Genomic DNA, 19,539 nt, shown 5'->3' with positions numbered 1-19,539 from the left:
ATCGCCCAGAAGGCTGTTTTCCTGTCCCACTCTTCAGAAACAGAATCTGGTTGCAACCAACCACAACAATTTTACAACGTAGGTTTGCAACACACAAGCTGTATATGGGTGCTCTCCGGGGAGCTGCGGCCCACTACTGTGCTCCTCTGAATTTGTACATTACCCGTGGGAGCCCGCAGGCCCTGACATGAAGCTGCTCACTGAGGAGCCCTCTGAAACGCTGAGCCATAGTGTACAGGCCAAGCTAGGCTGGAAGACACAGCCACAAACTCAGAGGATGCGTGCCCCTGGTGACTTGAGATCACAGGGTGGCCCCCATCCACCTCGCAGCACCAGCACAGCCTAGGCCACAGGAATGGAGGAGCATAAACTGCCCAGCCTGTGCTGCACCAGTGCCCCCTTCCTCCAAGAGTCCCACACCCCACTCTGCCCTGCCCAAGGCTCTCATAGTCTGGTCTGCAGTGTGCTGCCTGCAGTGTGCTGTGTGATGGTCTACAAGACTGCTACGTGCTGGTGCCCCAGATCTGACTTGCTGGGTGTTGGGAGCTGAAGGACCATGTGCTTTCCTCAGCATCTTCTTGAGCTGCAATTCCCTGGCTACGACATCGACTTTGAAAAAACAAAACAAAACAAAACAAAACAAAAGCTATTTATTTTGTAGAGATAGCATGTCCCCAGGTTGGTATCAAACTCCTGGCTCAAGTGATCCTCTTGCCTCCGCCTCCCGAGTAGCTGAGACCACAGGCATGCAGCACTACAACCTGCTAACTTTTGTGTTTCTGTTTGTTTTGAGATGGAGTCTTGCTCTGTCGCCCAGGCTGGAGTGCAGTGGCGCGATCTCAGCTCACCACAACCTCCGCCTCCCAGGTTCAAGGGATTCTCCTGCCTCAGCCTCCCGAGTAGCTGGGACTACAGGCGCACATCACCACACCCGGCTAATTTTTTTATTTTTAGTAGACACGGGATTTCACCATATTGGTCAGGCCGGTCTTGAATTCCTGACCTCGTGATTCCGCCTCTGCCTCCCCAACTGCTGGGATTACAGGTATAAGCCACAGCGCCTGGCCTAATTTTTGTATTTTTTTATAGAGACAGGGGCTTGCTATGTTACCCAGGTGATCCTGTCTTCTGCACCCAAGTGATCCTCCCACACTGGCTTCCCAAAATGCTGGGCTGCAGGCATGAACCACCGTGTCCAGCCCACACAGGCTCTTAAGGGCAGAGCCCCTAGGCCTCCCTACCTAGGACATGGCTTTCATTTCAGCACCTGAGGCTGCGTGACAGGGACACTCAGGCCGTTCTGGAATTTTAACAAAAAGGACTTTGCTTAAACACTCAGAAGGCTGGACAAAGCGCTTAAGCCTCAAGCCACAATGTTTCTGTTGGGTGTGGCGGCTGGGGTCCTGGTGAGGCTGCATCCCGCCATCTCCAGAGCCACAGTGCTCGTGGAGCTGCTGAGTCACGCTTTTAACATTTCTTCCAGGAAAGCTTAATGTGGTTCTGTAAGGATGGTGTCTGTCTTGGGGTCATGAGTGACTGCAATTAAACAAAAGCATCACAGGTGGGTTCACGGCAAGAGGGGTGGGGTGACTCGACCCTCTGGGAGTCACCTTGCTGGCCTGGGGGTGTAGGAAGCCAGTCCAGGAAGAGCCCAGGGCACACTGTGGGCTGCAGAATGTCTGAGTCAGCTGGAAAGAGGGTGCCCTGAGGCCAGAGGCCCCTGTGCAAAACACAGCTCCGTCTTCACTGCCAGTGCTGATGAGGGGCTGCCTGCACCTGCCTGGGAGCGGGGATCTCGGCTGCCAGCCTGTCTTTCCCCAGCAAGCCCCTTCCCTCAGTCCTGGCCTCCAACACTCACCTGTCACCCAGGAAAGGCCTCTGCTAGGCCTGGTGGGCCTGTGAAGCTAGCACACAGGTAAGGACAGCATAGGGAGCTGAATGAAGGAGATAGCAGCTTGTGTGCTCCATCTCCCACTCGACTGATACGTGCATGCAGGTGGGGGCCGCGCAGCTTCCTCTGATAGGCTCTAGGCCAGCTGACGCAGTAACCCCAGGCTCCCCAGTCAGCCCATCCTGGGCCCGTGGTGCCACGGCAGGCTCCTGGGTGCTTCAGCTCCAGTGGGAACTTCCCTGCCTCAAAAGACGCCTGGCACTAATGACCTGCAGAGTCAACCTCAGCCACCCCGATGCTCTGGTCCTTTACTAACTGCCCACTCTACGTGCCGGCCTCCTGCCCTATCCTGCTGCTGGTGCTGTTGCGCAGACAGACACATGGACCAGGGAAGCAGAGGTACAGGAAAGGCTGTCATCAGACAGCTGCAAGCCCAGGCAGGCCTTAGCCCCAAGACAGGCAGTGAGTGACAAAGAAAAAACTCAGTGAACAAACAGCCTTCAAATATGCTGTGCACAGCAGGGTGAGGCTCACGCCTGAAATTCTAGCACTCTGGGAGGCTGAGGTGAGAGAATCACTCGAGCCCAGGAGTTCAAGACCAGCCTAGGCAACACAGCAAGACCCCCATCTCAAAAAAAAAAAAAAAAAAAAAAAAATTAGCTGGGCATGGTGGTATGTGCCTATAGTCCTTGAGAGGCCGAAGTTACAGTGAGCTATGACTGCACCACTGCACTCCAGCCTGGGTGACAGAGTAAGGCCCTGTCTCTAAAAGAAAAAAATAAATAAAAAGAAAAAGAAAATACTGTGCATGTCCCTTGGTAGGATGTGTGGGAAGGAAACCTCACCCTGTGGCCTTCCTCCCAAACCACAGCCCAGGCTGACTGCAAGAAAATTTGAGACGGAGGCTGCTGTGCAAGCCCTGGCCCGGCCTCCAGAAGGCCCAGAGACACGTGAGGAGGGTGATCGTGCGGCCCTGGGTGCTCCTCGAGGCAAGGACGAGTGTCTAGAATAATAAAATTTGCGTTCAGCACACAGCCCTGCAGAGGTCTCTGGAAAGGCTCCCTGTCCTGGGTGTCCCTCCCTGACAAGCGCCCATCCAGCGTCGTGAGGCTGCCACCCTGTGGCCACACGTGCACCAGCGGTCATCCCAGAGGCAGAGATTTCTAAGACATCCGTCATGGTTTCCACCTCCAGGGAGCCCACAGTTTCCAGCTGAGAGCAGTAAACACAAGGAAGCTGGCACAGAGTCCCTGTGCCGACGCATGTACAACAGCAGCAGGCAGCAGGCAGAGGCAAGACCTCAGAGCCGTGAGTGCCCCACACACTACTGAGCTCCCAGCAAACGGGGCGCTGCCTTCTTGCTAACACAGCACCAGGCAGGGCACTGCACGCTCCAACGCCTGCACGGAGCCTCTCCAAGAACACCCTCTGGAGGCACAGCTGCCCCATGAGACCAGCACCTACCTGGACAGGCCAGGTTGCCCATAGGGGTGAAAGTGAGCACGGAGAGGAGGCACAACAGTCCCCTACAGGAGGCATAGTCCATCTCACACATGCGGCAGGTCCCTGTGGGACGATGTGCTGCGTGTGCCACGTGGCAAGATGGCTGCCCCAGGTACTTGAAACACCACGGGCCAGGTGCAGCCGTGCAAGTGAAAAGACGGTGCTCGCTGTGGCTACAACCCGCACTCAGGTGATCTAAACTAAGGGGGCCCTCCTAGCCGAGCAGGAAGGGTGACGCCATCAGTCCTGAATCCTGAATGCACATTGAGGCCCTCAGAAAAGGTCATGATTCCCCTCTGACCTCAAACAGCACAGGTTGCAGGAACCCACTTACAAACACCAGCCCGCAGAACACAGGAGTGCTGGCCACCACGGTGCAGCCAGGTTGGCGACATGGCAGGGCCACTAACCACACTGAGTGCTTCTCTACTGGGACCCTGGAGAGTAGTCCTGAACTCCACAGAATGTCACAAACTTCCCGCCTGAAGCCATACCCAGGGATCCCTCTTCAGTCCCCACACCACCAGGACAGTCCCCAACTCCACAGCACGTCACATACCTCCTCCCTGCAGCCATGTGCAGCAGTGCACCTGTGCCATTCACCTTGAATGTGGGTGAAGACCTCTACTCCCTGTGCTTCTGTAGCCTGTCTCCCACTAGGACACTCGGGTTCGGGCCTGCACTTCAGTGACAGCAGCTCATGGTGACCTTTGATCTCCCCACCTTGATCAATGGATTTCGTTACATGTCACACCATGTGCTCCATTCCATAGGGGTCAATGCCTGTCTTTGCAACCCCTGACTTTAAGGCATACACAGGAAGGTGGTAGGTTCTCTGTGATTCAACCACATGCTGCATATCTAAGGTGTGCACCTTTCGTTTTTAGGGTGTGTGTTCAGCCCTGGGGCTCATGGGACTCAATCTGTAATTATGTGTATTTCTTTCTGAAACTTGAAGCCATTTGGAATAGAAAGCAAAACATTTTCGTATTAGAGAAACAGGTTATGGGAACTGAAATCTTTCTCTCAAGAGAAAAATTAGAGAAATTGAAAGAGTAGCAAATATCTCTTCCTTTTAACAGACATCTGGCAATCAAAATCCCTAAGAGCACAGCTTTACATGCTTTACATATAGACACACATTAGAGTGTGGATGTCCATGTCACATACATGCACAATACATATGCACTGGTACACGTGTACATCATATGCATACATGCATGCGTATTAGCTATAATGCTAATATTAGAAAATGGAGTCTTTTATGACATTGAGATTTCTTAATCAGAGCTTGAAGACAAACTGCAGGGGAAAATTCGTGGATTTTACCATAGCAAGATAAAAGATTCCTGTAAGGGAGGAAGAGAGTCTAGAGGAAGTGGCTGCAGCTTCTAAGCCAGCCAAGGCTGATGGTCCAGGATAGTAGGAAAGTCTTGCACATCTGTCGGGGAAGAAAGCATATGAGGAAAGAAGAAAACACAACAGGCCATCCATAGAGCAAAACCTGCAGGGCCAAAACAAATACAAGGCATCAGAGGCCCCACCTCCTAACCAAAGAAAGGGTAAAGGCAAGAATAACACCAAGGGGCCACCAGCGTCCCATCAGACAGGCAGGACCATGGTGGCTCCTAGCACATGAGCCTCGGTCCTGTGCCAGGGAGGAGGTGGGCCAAACGTGGGGGACATGCCAAGATGCAGGGTGTCTGCCCCTCAGTCCGGCCCCGAGGACAGGCCAGCTGAGCATTCACAATCTACAACGGAGTCTGCAGGAAGGCACCGTGGCCACTCCACACATCTGAGAATGCCACAAACACACAGAACCACACTGCACAGTTCTCAAACACACATATCCCTAATAGCATGTCTGGGCGCCAAGCTGGGAAAACCTAGATTAAACGTCCAGGGAAGCAGGAGTAGGCAAAGTAGGGGTGATGGGAATGGCCCCACCAGGGGAAGTGAGATGGTGCCAGTCACAATCCTGAGGTGCTGGTTCCCACATCAAAACGAGGGGAGATGAGAAAGACAACAGCAGGAGCTTCCTTTTGCTCTGATGCACTCATTCTGAAAGCCCTTACTGTGTCGTAGAAGGTTCTGCATCACCATAACTGAGCACCTGAGACTGGGTAATTTACAAAGAACAGAGCTTTAGTCAGCTGACAGTTCTGTGGGCTGGGAAGTCCAAGGGCATGCCCTGGCTTCCACCAAGGACTCTCGTGTTGTGGCAGAGACACTCAAGAGTGGAAGCAGACATAGGCAAAGAGACAGAATCAGAGGGGCATCCTGCCTCCTAACAACTCACTCTTGGGAACTAATGCATTCCCAGAACTCATCCAGGCTTCCCAGAGGAAGCACTCACTACCACGAGAACATCACTGAGCCACCCAGAGGGCAGAGCCCTTGTGACCAAACACCTCCTAGCCCTGCCACACTAGGGACCAAATTTACACATGAACTTCGGTGAGGACAAACTGTATCCGAAGCATGGTACCGACCTGCTTTGGAATCCATACACCTATCAAGTGTATAGTTAACTCTCAGTGATTTCAGATTCACAGATGTCAAGTACAAGGAAAATGGTCTGGAATTGTTTTCATGTATAAACAAACGAGCTGTCTCTAGCAAGCTGGAGGCCAGCAGCTGCTCTAGGTGACGCATCTGTTAGGCATTTCCCACAGGCGTGCTGAGTCTGGCTGTAATTTTAGAAGTCTGTGCACGCGCTCACTGCCTTGTTGGTCACTAACCTGCATGCCAGACAGAGCAGCTCTTCTCTGCGGGGGAAGAGGTTCTTGTGCTTCTGAGCACCAACGCATCTTCTAACAGCTCCATCTTCTTGCTGAATTGCACTTCTAAAATGGGGATAACCTCTGGCATCTTGGCAGATATCAAACGATAGGCCATGTCTGGCTTTCCAATAAACCGCTGGCGGATGCTAATTTCATAAGGTGAGTAGACCTTGATGTCATCCACGTCCTCTCTTTCAAACCTGTGCATGAGCAAAGAACTGGAGTCATGTATTTCCAACCCAGACACAAGGACAGTGAGCCTCCCTGGCTTAACGTGAGACTCTGTTCTGTGGGAAATAATGGCAGGAATTTTTATCAGTATCCTTTCTTTCCCAAAGGGTTCACAACTGGTCACAGGGACACCTTCCCTAGGCTTTGTTTCCGGTGGCGTCTTCCAAAGCTTGGAGCTGAAGGGCCACCAAGCAGGAGATTCCAGTTCTGTCAGCAATCTGAAAAAGCAAACAAAACATGGAAAACTGGATCAATTCATGTTTAAGGAGTAATACCTTTTTTTTTTTTTTTTGAAAACTGTTTTAACCTTTGTAAAGCATGTTGCCATTTTACTGTACTTCATTTCCACATGCACTCCATGAAGCAGGAGGCACAGGGACTTTTATCTCCAGTGTGAGAAGAGAAAGCTGGGGGCCAGGGCAGTGAGAACATCCATCCACAGATGCAAAGCCAACCAGCAAAAAAACAGCAAAAATGCACACCTTCTGCCTAGAATATCGCTCTGCCCACACCATGCTGCCTTGACGGGTCATCTTGATTCAAAATAAAACCTGTACTTACTGTCTAGGGAGCTATCTAACAGACCTTTCTGCTGTGATGGAATGTTCTACATCTGCGCTGTCCATACCGTAGGAGGCACATGTGACAACTGAAGCTCTGCCTAACAGGCTCCTTCCCCCAGCCTCGGCCAGACCCAGCATTAGAGTGCTTCCCCACCACCCACACTCTCAACACCCACTCTCATCCGCATGCTCCAGATTCCTGTTGGTGCCGACTGCACCTCCTCCTCAGAGTACACTTTGTACCCTGTCTTTCAGCCTCTGCTGGAATTGGAGTCTAGTTGAACATCTACAGGTGTGGGGACAGGAGCTGAGGAGAACCCAGCACGTCTTGCAGGATGAATCTACTTAGACTGGGAGGAAGGGCTGCCTCTACTGGCCAGGAAGTTTCTGCAGCCTTCAGGGACTCAGCGTCCCCAGCTTCTGCAGGCTGCAGTCACATGTCTGCACTGGGGTTCTCAGGGTCCCGTTCCGTCTCGGTCACGCCCTCAATGTCACAACAGATGCCATGCGCAGTTAGAATTCAGCCACCTGCAGCAGGAGACTCCAGATTCTGTTTTCAGAAAGCTCTGTCCTGCAACTACAGGAGCTAAGGGCTTCCCTTGGGGCAGATCCAGAAATGTCCAGGCTGTTCCTGAAGCACCCTGAGCTCATTTGTTTCTTTCCCCATGCTGCCCAGAGGGGTGATTGTGTCAGTCAGGATTCTCCAGATAACAGAATCAGTGGGTATGTCGGGGGGAGGGAAGGATGGGCTTATTTGAAGGAATGGCTCCCATGGTTGTGACACTGCACCTAAGCTAACTGCCATGGGCCAGCCTATTAGAATTATTAGCAAGATTACAGGGGGAAAATCATGGCTACTTTCACTAACTTCCGGTTGAACATGGCATTTCCTTCCATCCTAAATGTAGACAGCTTGAGTATTAGTCGAACCTTTGTCTGTCACCAACAGAAATCTCATCACATTAGTTATTGCAGATCTCAATATATCACATCAACCCCTGCTTTAAAGTAACTGCAGTTACTAGACCCCGCCGTTGGCTTCAGTATCTCATACATCAATAGGAAGACATCATATGACCTCAGCCTGCACTTATTATAGGCCGTTCTTAGTCAAGATTATGTATTATTATCCAAATTAAAACAAAAGGTGCACAGTCAGTTTGCTCACTGGCATTTGGGATTTTGATGAAGGTAGATGAGTGAGCACTCCGTGGCTTCCTTGCCCTGACTTACCTCTAAGTGACTGTAATATTTGTGGTGCAGTAGATGGATGTGAAATGTCAAAGTGGTAGCTGCACCCAAGATGGTCTGTTTTAGTTGCCAAGAGCAACACTCACATGTTTTCTTTTACAGGGATGACTCCTAGCACTATAGTGAAGGTCTAGGGATGAAAGCGGAGATTTCTGGTTCCAAAATCATACTATAGACACCAACTGGCTCCACTCCTCCCACTGAAAACCAGAAACAAAGGCACAGCACTAGCAATATCCCAGAACTCAAATGTGAGAATAGGATGGCCTCTGGGGCCACAGAGAAAGGAACAATTCCGAACAGAGGACTAAGGGAATTGACCTTCCACATCCGAGACACTCCTCACCTGGATAAAGTTCCCCTGACTCACAGTCTCTTATCTGGAAAAAAAGAGATCGAGGTGAACAACCTGCTTCCCTGCCTTCTTGGGCTCCCTGGCAGGAGGCATGCTCCTACCTCAACCCATAGGAAGCACTGCCAAGGAAGAAACGGCCCTACGCACAGCCAGAAACAGTGGGGCACGGCAGGACCAGGACGCTCAGCCCTGGGTGCTGTGCACAGTAACTGGGCCTAAGGAGACACCTAGAGCAGCTGTTGGGCAGTACTACACCACGGGAGGTGTAATCCCCAGGACCCCATGCAAAGGCCCTCGCCAGCCTCTCCACACGATTGGACATCCCCTCCTAGACCTACCCCATTTCAGACAGGCAGCGCCCTAACTGTTTGCTGGAAATACACGTGGGCAGAGGCACCACTATCAGGGCACTGCTGAGGATGGTCGGAGGCTTCTGAGCAGACAGAAGGACAGGCAGGAGCCTGATCTAAATGGCTGGGGCCGGGTCCAGAAATATTCTGTGTATCAAAGTGGCACCTGGTCACGCACAAGGGATTTTCTTTTCTTTTCTTTTTTTTTTTTGAGACGGAGTCTTGCTCTGTCACCCAGGCTCCAGTGCTGTGGCACGCTCTCAGCTCACTGCAAGCTCTGCCTCCCAAGTTCACGTCATTCTCCTGCCTCAGCCTCCCGAGTAGCTGGGACTACGGGCACCCACCACCATGCCTGGCTAATTTTTTTGTATTTTTAGTAGAGACGGGGTTTCACCATGTTAGCCAGGATGGTCTCGATCTCCTGACTTTGTGATCTGCCCACCTCGGCCTCCCAAAGTGCTGGGATTACAGGCGTGAGTCACCGCGCCCGGCTGGGATATTCTTAAAGGTGACTAATTTGCAAATTAGATCTTAAAGGAAACTGATATTGAAAAAGAAGAAGAAAAATCATACTCATACCTAGGAATCTCAAAACTGAAAGCGGACTGAAGGTCCTCTGGGCCAGTGTCCAATGTGAGTCACGTTACACAATCCAACAGAGATGAGAGACGCACTACTCATGTGATAACTTACTAGGCTTTCAACAACTGTATATAGTCAGAAATGTTGCTTTTATTAAGCCAAATTTTCTTTCCTATTATTTTACCACTGTTGATAAAAAACAAAACAAAACAAAAACAAAAAACCCACACTCCGTAATGTATTTTAAGAGATTTATTCTGAGCCAAATGTGAGGACCATGACCAGTGACACAGCCTCAGGAGTCCTGTGAACATGTGCCCAAGGTAGTTGGGTTACAGCTTGGGTTTATATGTTTTAGTGGGACATAAGACATCAATCAATGCATTGGTTCAGTCTGGAAAGACGGGACAACTCAAAGCAGAGGCTTACAAGTCACAGGTAGATTCAAAGATTTTCTGATTGGCAATTGGTTAAAAGATGGTTTTCCCCTGGTGTTGGGCCACTCAGTGGCCCAGGTTCTCCTCCAATTGTCCTAGACAAACTCCATGTCGTTCTGCCAGTTGGTGGCCTGCAGGCGAGCCGGTGCCTGTCGGTGCATTCCTGTCACCTTTAGTTAAGAGTTATTATCTAAAAACCTGGAATCCCAGCATGGGCACAAAGTGAGACTCCATCTCTACAAAAAAATTTAAAAACTAGGCTGGGTACGGTGGCTCACACCTGTAATCCCAGCACTTCAGGAGGCTGAGGTGGATTACTTGAGGCCCAGGAGTTTGAGACCAGCCCGGCCAACACGGCAAAACCCTGTCTCTATCAAAAATTCAAAAATTAGCTGGGCATGGTGGTGTGTGTCTGTTATCCCAGCTACTTAGGAGGCTGAGGTGGGAGAATTGCTTGAACCTGGAAGGCAGATGTTGCAGAGAACCGAGATCACGCCACTGCACTCCTGACTGGGTGACAGAGCAAGACTCCGTCTCAAATAAAAGAAAAAAGAAAAGAAAGAAAAGAATACTGGCCAGACGTGGTAATGCATGTCTGTGGTCCAGCTACGTGGGAGGCTGAGGTGGGAGGCTCACTTAAGCCCAGGAGTTGGAGGCTGGAGTGAGCTGTGATTGCGCCACTGCACTCCAGCCCAAGTGACAGAGTAAGACCCTGTCTCAAAAAGTAAAATAAATAAAAATCTGGAATCAACTGAAAGGAGTGTCTGGGCTGGAGATAGGGGGAGGCCAAGGTTGTTACGGAGATTAGGTCTTATAGGTGGCTGCACTGAGAGATGACTGATGGCAAGTGTTTCCTACTCCAACCTGCAGGAGGAGGAGGGCATAATGAGGCATGTCTGACCCCCTCCTTCTTTTCATGGTCTGAACTAGTTTTTCAGAATTACTTTGGAATCCCCTTGGACAAGAGGGGATCCATTCAGTCAGCTGGGGTGCTTAGGATTTTACTTTTAGTTTATACAACTAAAGGACCTAGTTTAGCTTTCTAAAGAAAAAGGTCTCAAGTGACAGCCATCAGTTATTTTAGGCAGTCTTGATCAGCTTTCCTCTCCAGGCAAAATACTTTTGATTCCCTCTCATAGGTTCTGGTTTTAGTCCTCTCAATTTCCTGTGACCCCCTCATTTCCTCAGTGTTCCCCTCAAAGGCCTACAATGCTCCTGTGCCTCCTGAAGGAGCAGGGCAGGCCACCAGCTCTGATCACAGTGCTGTGAGGTGACTTGCCAAGCACATAATGACATGGGTGCACACACTTTAAAAATCTCTATATCCAGCCACTTCGGAAAAAAGCATGGAGGCTCCTCAAAAAATTAACAAGGAACAGTTTTGGAAGTGCTGGAAAGGGGAGGGCGTGGTCCCTTTAAATGATATGGAAGAGGGGAAGGGAAATGCTGGCTAGAGGAGGGCATGGTCCCTGACTAGGGCTCCATCCTCACGGACAGACAGGCAGGCATTTTTGTTTTCCGGCCCAAATGCATTTCCCAAGACCACCCTGGCCTGCCACACCCCCATCCTGTGCCTATAAACACCCTGAGACCCTAGCAGGCAGACACACAGGTGGCCAGACATCAAGAGGAGCACATCAGCAGAGGGACACAAGGGTGGCTGGATGTTGACAGGAATGCACCAACAGGCATCAGCACAGCTGCAGGCCACCAACGGGCAGAATGATGTAGAGTTTGGCTGGGGCAGTTGGAGGAGAGCCCAGGCCACTGAGTGGCCCAACTCCAGGGGAAAACCATCTCCCTTTGGGCTTCCTCATCTGCTGAGAGCTACTTCCACTCAATAAAACCTTGCACTTATTTTCCAAGCCGACGTGCAATCTCATTCTTCTGGTACACCAAGGCAAGAATCCCAGGATACAAAAAGCCCTTTATCCTTGCAACAGGATAGAGGATCTAATTGAGCTGGTTAACACAAGCCACCTACAGATGGCTAAACTAAAAGAGCACATGGTAGCACACACCCACTGGGGCTCCAGGAGCTGTAAACATCCACCCCTAGATGCTATCATGGGGTTGGAGACCCACAGCCTGCCCGTCTGTATGCTCCCCTAGAGGTCTGGGCAGCAGGGCACTGAAGAAGCCAGCCACTCCCCCTGTCGAATGCCCTGTGAGGGGGACAAGGGAACCTTTCCTTTTCAGAACCACCATGATTCCGCAATCCTGCTTGTGGGTTTACACCTGTTCCATGGTGGGCAGGCCTGTGTAAAACTGCCTGCGACGTGAGGAAGCTGAGAGGCTGCAGAAAGAAGATGACAGACCCCGTTTCTTAGAAGGAAGCATCTAACAGCGACTTATGGACAGGAAGGCAGGTCTGTGTCTTGGGCAGCGGTGAGATGAGGCAGTGGATCCCACACCATGGCCCCCAGACCCAGGGCTTCTGCACCACAGGAGGCATATGTGTAGGACAGACCCCGCAGGAAAAGAATCCCATATGAACCTGCCCAAGGGCAGGGTATGTGGTAAGTACCTGCCCTTACACAAGGAACAATAAGTGAGGTAGAAATCTTAAGAGGCATCCCCAGAATTGGCGTTAATCAGATGTTAACAAAGCCGATTAGCATCCAAGATAGAGTTGCTTTAGCCTCCACAATAGCCAAAGGAAATAAAACCAGTATCTCAAAGCGACACCGGCACTCCCATGTTCACTGCATCGTGCTTCACTATAGCCAAGGCATGGAAACCACATGTCCATCCACAGACGAATGGATTGAGAAAATGGAACAGTACTGACTCCAACTTAAGAGAAAAGCTTGTTTACCTGAATTTAATTATTGCTTTGCTTGAGTCTGTAGATTATTAAAAATGCCTTGGGAAAACAGGACCTTCAACAGAAATAAAAGAAAATACACCAACCAACAACTCTGGGAACCAACAACTCACTCTGGGACTCAACAGCTCTGGGAACCAACAGCTCTGGGAACGGGCTGATCAGCCTGATAAGAACAGGCTGATGGTGCCTGCAGAAGGCCACAAAGCATTGACCAAGAAAGCAAGGATTGACTGCCCATCTGAGACTTTGCAGGTTTCACAAGGGTGCTTTAATCATTTCCCCTAATTTCCCTTAAAAACCCCTGATCTGTAGTCACAACTCAGGGAGGTGGTCTTTGAAAACGAGTCTACCACCCAGAGGTTGCTGGCTTCCTTAATAAAGCTAACTTTCCTTTCACCAAAGCTCATCTCTTGGGTTTTGCTTTCAAGCAATGAGTGGCCGAGACCTGAGTTCGGGTACAAAAATATAGTGTCTATACGCCATGGAATTTTATTCAGCCATAAAAAAGAAGGAAATCCTGCCATTTCACCAAGATGGACAGACATGGAGCACATTATGCTGAGTGAAAGGCGCCAGACACAGAGACAAACCCTGCATGACGCATGTGGGACCTCAAGAAGCCAAACTCACAGAAGCAGAGAGAAGGGCAGATGTGGGGCGGGTGGAGAAGCTGGGAGAGGGTGGCCAAGGGCCACCTTTGGTTACAGGATGAACAAGCTCTGGGCAGTAATGACATGGTAGCTGCAGTTCTCCATACTAATAATACACTTGAAATCTGCCAAGAACACAGATCTTAGGTGTTCTCAACACTCTCAAGGAAAAAAAGAAAAAGGGAACAAAATGACAGGCATGTGAGGTGAGAGCTGTACTCATGGGCATGACTGTGGTGGCGACTTCACAGTGGGTACAAACATCGCAGCACCAAGCCACATGCCTGAAACATACACAGGTTTTCTCAGCAATACCTCAATAAAGCTGCAAAAATTAATTATACTTAAAAACAAAGTCTTTATATAATTGGTCCCAATCTTTCACATTGTTTCTGACCTGCTTTTCAAAATCCTGTGTCAGATTTGTCTTGCTTGTGTCTGTTCTGTTTCTTGCATGTCCTGGAGGCTGGGAGCCCTGCCTGTGGGCCTGGGGAAATGAGCCGGGCACCAAGCGATGGGCCTGTCCCTTCTGGAAATGCAGTGGGTTACCCAAAGACGGGCTGAGCCAGAGAAACAAGAGTTCCACCCACAGCACCAGCATCTGACCCAGCACCTGGGCCCCTTTAGTGCTCCCTGACCACTGTGGCCTTGATTGTGAGGTGAAGAGCCTGCCCCGGGTCTCCCACTCTCATGGGACAGGCCGTCCTATGTTCACCTGCGTCGGCCTGCACCACCATGTCTCTCTCCTGCTCAGCAGCTGTCTCCCAGCAGTAGCCCGCCACCCTGCGTCAGCCCCACCACCTGTCCTGCCACCCATCCTGGCCACCACAGGCCCCGCTGCCGGCCAGGCGCGCTCTCAGCTGATCCTCGGCACCCCCATTCTCATGTGCCAAGGAGCACGTCAGAGTGAGGCCCTGTGCCTGCCTGCATTCGTGTCTGGTTCGTTCTTAGCGCTGGTGCTCAGAGCTCTTTCCCGCTAGGCAGGAGGACTGAGGTTGTCAGCCCGGCAGGACTGCAGGTCGCTTGCCTTGGCAGCCTCCTCCCAATCTCCCTCTACACAGTCTCTGGGCGCACACAACGCTAGCACGGATGCCAGGTGGCCACGTGGAAACTCGGCTGGGCACAGAAAAAGATGCTCCTTCTCCATGGCATTTGTTTTGTCTGTGACTGGGAGGAGGACGACACCCCAGGAAGCAGGGAAAGCCACACTGTGCACCCACAGCCTCCGCTCCAGGACCATAGCACCCTCAACTATGGCCAGGGCTCAGTCTTCTGCGAGTATCCCCGGACCACCCCCTGCAGACACTCTCAGGGTCCAGCCCTGGGACACCCCTCAGCAGCGAGTCAGGGCAGGGAGGAGCCAGAGTGGAGGCACCATGGGGAGGGCTCCAGAATCCCACGGGCTGGAGGGCAGAGGGCTGGTCCCAGCTCACCAGGGCAGGGACCTCACCAGGAGGCCGGGATGGTCACATTAGTGTCCACAGAGCAGGGCCACGAGGCCCAGTCGTCAAGCACTACTCTGCACGTGTCTGTGATGGTGTGTGTGTCCATGAGATTAAATAGAAATTGGTGGACTCCCAGGAAAGCAGCTGGGCCTGTAATGTGGGCAGGCCCCGTGCAACCTGCTGAAGACCTTAAAAGAACAAGAACTGATCCGAGCAACAGAGTCGTGGCCTTGGGCCTATGACTGTCCCTGGGGCTCCAGCTGCTGGCCCCCTGCAGACTCTGGCCAGGGTAGAACACACACCTGCCAGCTACACAGAGGAGCTGGGACTGTCGGGGGCTCTGTCATCTTCCGGCTCCAGTCTTGTGCCAGCAAAGCTTTGACTGAAAGGATCTCCTCTTAGTCAAGTAGAAGATGTGACCTCAGTCCAACTAACCCGCATGCTATACTGATGCACCAATACGACCCTACCTTAGGGCTGAAGGACAGTGGCCAATGCTGAGGCGGGGTTCCAGGGACACAGAGGTTCTGCCCACTGCAGCTGTGGGTGCTGGGAGGAAGTTCTCACTTTCCTCCAAATAATCACAAAACGAGAAACAACACGCTTCAAAACAACTTTTCAAGAAATAATAAAAATAATTGAAAGCATTTAAAAACCTGAGCTATGTGTACTGAAACACACACACACAGATGACACACACAGGCACAAACACACAGACACACACAGACACACACAGACGCGCGTGCGTGCACATACACACGTGCTCTCAAAGACGTGTCCTTAAAAAAGGGGCAGAGAGCAATAGAGGATGGCCAATTCAACACACACTTCTCCAAAGACAAAGGAAACAGACAAACACAGTGGCACCCTGACACTGAAAAGGGGGCAGACTGGCAAATCCAGGAAAGCGGACAGTATGCCAGCAGTGGGATGCTGAGAGATGACGCAATTAGGATGCCAGAGCCCCATGGGGTGACGAGGAAGGAGTACCAGCACCCTCCCAGCACGGGCAGGAAGAACCAGGAACACGCAGGCAGAAGTCCATGTGGCACTGCACTGGGAGACCCTCGGCTCCCAGATGGACCCACCCAAGTGGGCACCCCTGGGTCCCAGAAGAGGGACTGGACGGAACCTGAGGGCAGAGGGAGTGAACCTTCTACCTGAGCCAGAAAGCAGCCCTCCAAGACTCATGCTCCAGACAGGAGACCCCAGGACGAGGAACTGAGGGTCCCAGTAAAGGGGCCGGGGCTGATACCTCAGCCCCACACACACCATCTCAGGAAAAATGACCGCGACAAAAAAGACAGGCAATAAACAAGCACCTTGAAAACCCAGAAACCATAAGCAAAACAAGACTATTAATAATATCCAAACAGAGAAGATGCTCAGGCCATGATGTAAGACCCAAAGGTTTTTCCAGGAAACTGGAGGAACACGAAAGAGTTCTAAGAAATTACAAGTACAAATGAAAAATGGTAGGAAGATAAAAACCTACACTAGAAACATACACTAGAATAGCAACACTAAAAGAAAGCCAAATAAGACATGAGTACCCAAACAGAAGACAGCAGGACTCAGAAAGCAAAAATGGGACTTGGAAAAAGAAAAGCATTCTTAAACAAACTGAAGAAATTTTCTGGACATACACTAGGATTTTCATACTAAGAAACATAACAGGAGAACATAGCTCATGAACAAATGGCAGACGCTGACAGGAGACACCTCACTCACAGAGACTGTCACCAAGACAGACCTCAATCCACCCTCTGTGACCTCAGAGGCCAGGGCCCATCCCCATTACCACATAGGAGCCACAGACACTGACAGGGGACACCTCACTAACAGAGGCCATCATCAAGATAGACCTCACTCCACCCTCTGTGACCTCAGAGGCCAGGGCCTATCCCCATCACCACATAGAAGCCAGAAACAGGAGTGCATACAGGAGGTCACAGCACAGTCTCTGCTTGCTGGGTGTGGACTCAGCATGGTGCAGTGGAGAGCAGTGGTGCCAGGCACCCAGTGAGCCAGCACTCACTCAGATCTCACTGTGTGTTTCCAGCAGAGCGCACAGTGTATTCACAGCCTCGGTCTCCGAGTGCTGGATCTTACTGTGTGTACCCACTAAGCATGTACAGTAGGTGCACAGCCATGATCTCAGAATGCTGGATGTGGGCAAATATGGTGCAGTGGCCTGGAACGGTGCCTGGCACAATGAGCGTCCGCACACGTGCATCTTACTCTGTGTGTGCCCTGCAAAGTGTACACAGCAAGCCCACCTGTCCGCCACCTCTAGGTCTGACTCCATCTTGTCCAGGCCTCTCATGACGCTGTCCAGCTGCTGGCCCTGGTGGTGCAGGACCCTCGCCGTGTCCTCCAGGCGTTTCTGGGATCCGGCCATGAGTCCCGTCAGCTCCTTGCCCCGGGTCCTGGGGCCAGACACGTCTGCCACAGCTCCAGGCTGAGACAGCAGCAGCTCCCTCCAGAAATGCTCAATGATGCTGAAGACCACATTTCGACTTGGCCGCAGGGAGCTGAACCAGTGCTTGGCATGGCCCTTCTCCAGGATGGTGATGGAGCTGAAGATAAAATGAGAAGTCTCCTTCTTGATCTCAACTATGCTGGAGAGGGGGAAGCTGACCAGAATCTCTCCAGTGCTGTCAGTCATGAACCTGAGTGACGGCAACGTTAAGGACAGTTGTCCAGCAACCCATCGCCTCTCGGGCTCCAGGTAGTAGGTGCATGGCCAGGCGTGGATGCAGATGTCCCTGCTCATCTGTTCCTGGGTCTGTCTGCGCCAAGGTCCAGGCCTCTTCTGCCTCTGAAGGAGAAGAGACAGTAACACTGTGCCATCACCCGTGGACTGGAGACACAAGCAACCATGAAAGGATGCCACCTCCCCTGCAGCTCTGGGCTCACACGGCTGCAGCACATGGCTGACTCTCTATCCACCTATGGCTGCAGGACAAAGCCCTTGTATCCTCTCAGCAGGTGAAGGAGGAGCAGCCAGAGCAGGAGGGCTGGTTTGGAACCAGGACCCCTGAGTCCCAGACTCATGCCCATCCCCCAGGCAGAGGGTTCATACTGTCATCTCCCTCACCACACTCTACGTCCCTGCACCCAGCAAAGCCACACTGCTTGGATCAGTGTCCACTGCTGGACGAGACTTGAGGAGGACATCACTGGAGACTTCGCCAGGGCCCTGGGCCTTAGACCTCAGTCCCAGGATGTACTCTCAGACCGTTCCAAGGAGCACTGTCTTTTGGCCGTGATGTTCCCTTTAGACGCACATTCCCCTTCAGAAACTTCCATTCATCAACTTCATTGCATAGAGAAAATAATCCTGCAGACAAGTGTTTTCCCTTCTCATAACCCCAGCTAACCTTACAGCGTTCTACAGAACTGAGTAGTAACACGTACGTGTACTAACTTATTGTATGTATGTAGTTTTACATAGCTGCAAGCAATGAAGGTGTCCTATCATGTTTTCACATCTACATTTATCAGTACAGTTTGGAAAGTCTTGGATGATAGATTTGAACGAACCCTCATGGAACATGCAGCCCAACTCTCTCATCGTACAGATAATGTAAGGTTAAGGGCCTTGTGCAAGTTAATACGAGGGCCTTGTGTGAGATCCAGGCACTAGTGCAGGACTCTGCCAGGGTCAGAGCCAGGCCGGCGATGCCTAGCCAAGGTTCTGACAGCAGAGAGGGGTCCAAGGGTAGAGTGGCATTTCTCCCACTTCTCTCACAGAATTTCACTGTAACATGACTTTACTTATACAAACAGGACAGCCAGCCAGTGTAATTCCCCCAGACATCAAAAAGTGTGGGCTTTCCACGGCACGGCTAGAGGCTGTGGGGTCCTCCACTTTCTGGCAGCACATTCATGAGTCCCACTGTGTGCCAAATGCCCTGCTGGGCACCACCTACCCTGATCTGGTCCCTGGTTCCTGCAGCTCATACAGTTTACACTCTCAAGAGCCAGGTCTTTCATGCAACTGCTGCACTAGACACCATGTCCCCAACACAAGACTAGATAAGACACACTGAAAAGCCACACCTGCATTTGAAGAGATTGTATCAAATGGGACCCTAACTATAGGATATATGAGGACGCAGCCATCTGAGAACACACAATATGCTATCACACGCAGACCACAGGGTGCACAACCACTGCAGGGAAGGAGGTGTGGCTGGACTGTGGTGGCTGCCTGGCTAGTCTCCCCAGTCCACAGCTTGCCCATGTGGCCACAGGCAGAGCCCCCACCCAGCTTCTCCCACATCCGCCCTCCCTCCAGGGCATGGCACTCAGCACATGGAGAGTGCTGCCTGCTCATCTGGTTGGAAGTTGTGAGGGAGAAGGGCCCCATTTCATTCATTACCCTCCTCAGCAACAACCCATCACTGAGTGAATGGGATGGATGTTTGGGGCTTTAAGATGTCTGTGCAGCTGGGCCCCTGGGACATGGCTGAGGGGGTGGCCTTGACTGAATGCCCTGTGACCAGACAGATTCGGTCCCAATCAGGCTAATCAATGAGAAATCCTGCTGGAAGCCTAGACAGGAAGAGACTGGGTGGATGTGGATGGGATGCAGCTCTCCTTACATCCCTGTGTGTCCATGGCAGCTTCGGCCCAGACTGTTTTCCAGAATGCCTGTGGCAA

The 19,539-nt window shown here is 51.5% G+C and overlaps 1 protein-coding gene across 20 annotated transcripts in view; it reads right to left on the bottom strand.

The window, feature by feature from the left end:
* The window catches only part of SNAP47 (synaptosome associated protein 47), a 52,107-nt gene that overhangs the window by 15,554 nt on the left and 17,014 nt on the right, over window positions 1–19,539 (bottom strand). For 11 of the 20 annotated variants that reach the window (XR_012433809.1, XR_012433807.1, XR_012433808.1 and 8 more), the window contains 2 exons: window positions 17,151–17,692; window positions 6,136–6,626 (listed from right to left, as the gene is read on the bottom strand). Coding sequence is in view for 14 of the 20 variants with exons in the window: in XM_065542901.1 (XP_065398973.1) it covers window positions 6,136–6,626; window positions 17,151–17,647 (988 nt within the window). In the remaining 6 variants the exon portion in view is untranslated. Of the gene's footprint in view, window positions 1–5,886; window positions 6,627–17,150; window positions 17,693–19,539 lie in introns of all 20 variants that reach the window. The other 9 variants (XM_074038114.1, XM_074038105.1, XM_074038122.1 and 6 more) reach the window with 3 other exon arrangements.

Source organism: Macaca fascicularis, chromosome 1, assembly GCF_037993035.2.
Source record: "Macaca fascicularis isolate 582-1 chromosome 1, T2T-MFA8v1.1".
Classification (NCBI taxonomy): Eukaryota; Metazoa; Chordata; class Mammalia; order Primates; family Cercopithecidae; genus Macaca; species Macaca fascicularis.
The sequence above is the reverse complement of the archived record's forward strand: the minus strand, read 5'-3'. Positions and strand labels throughout refer to the sequence as shown.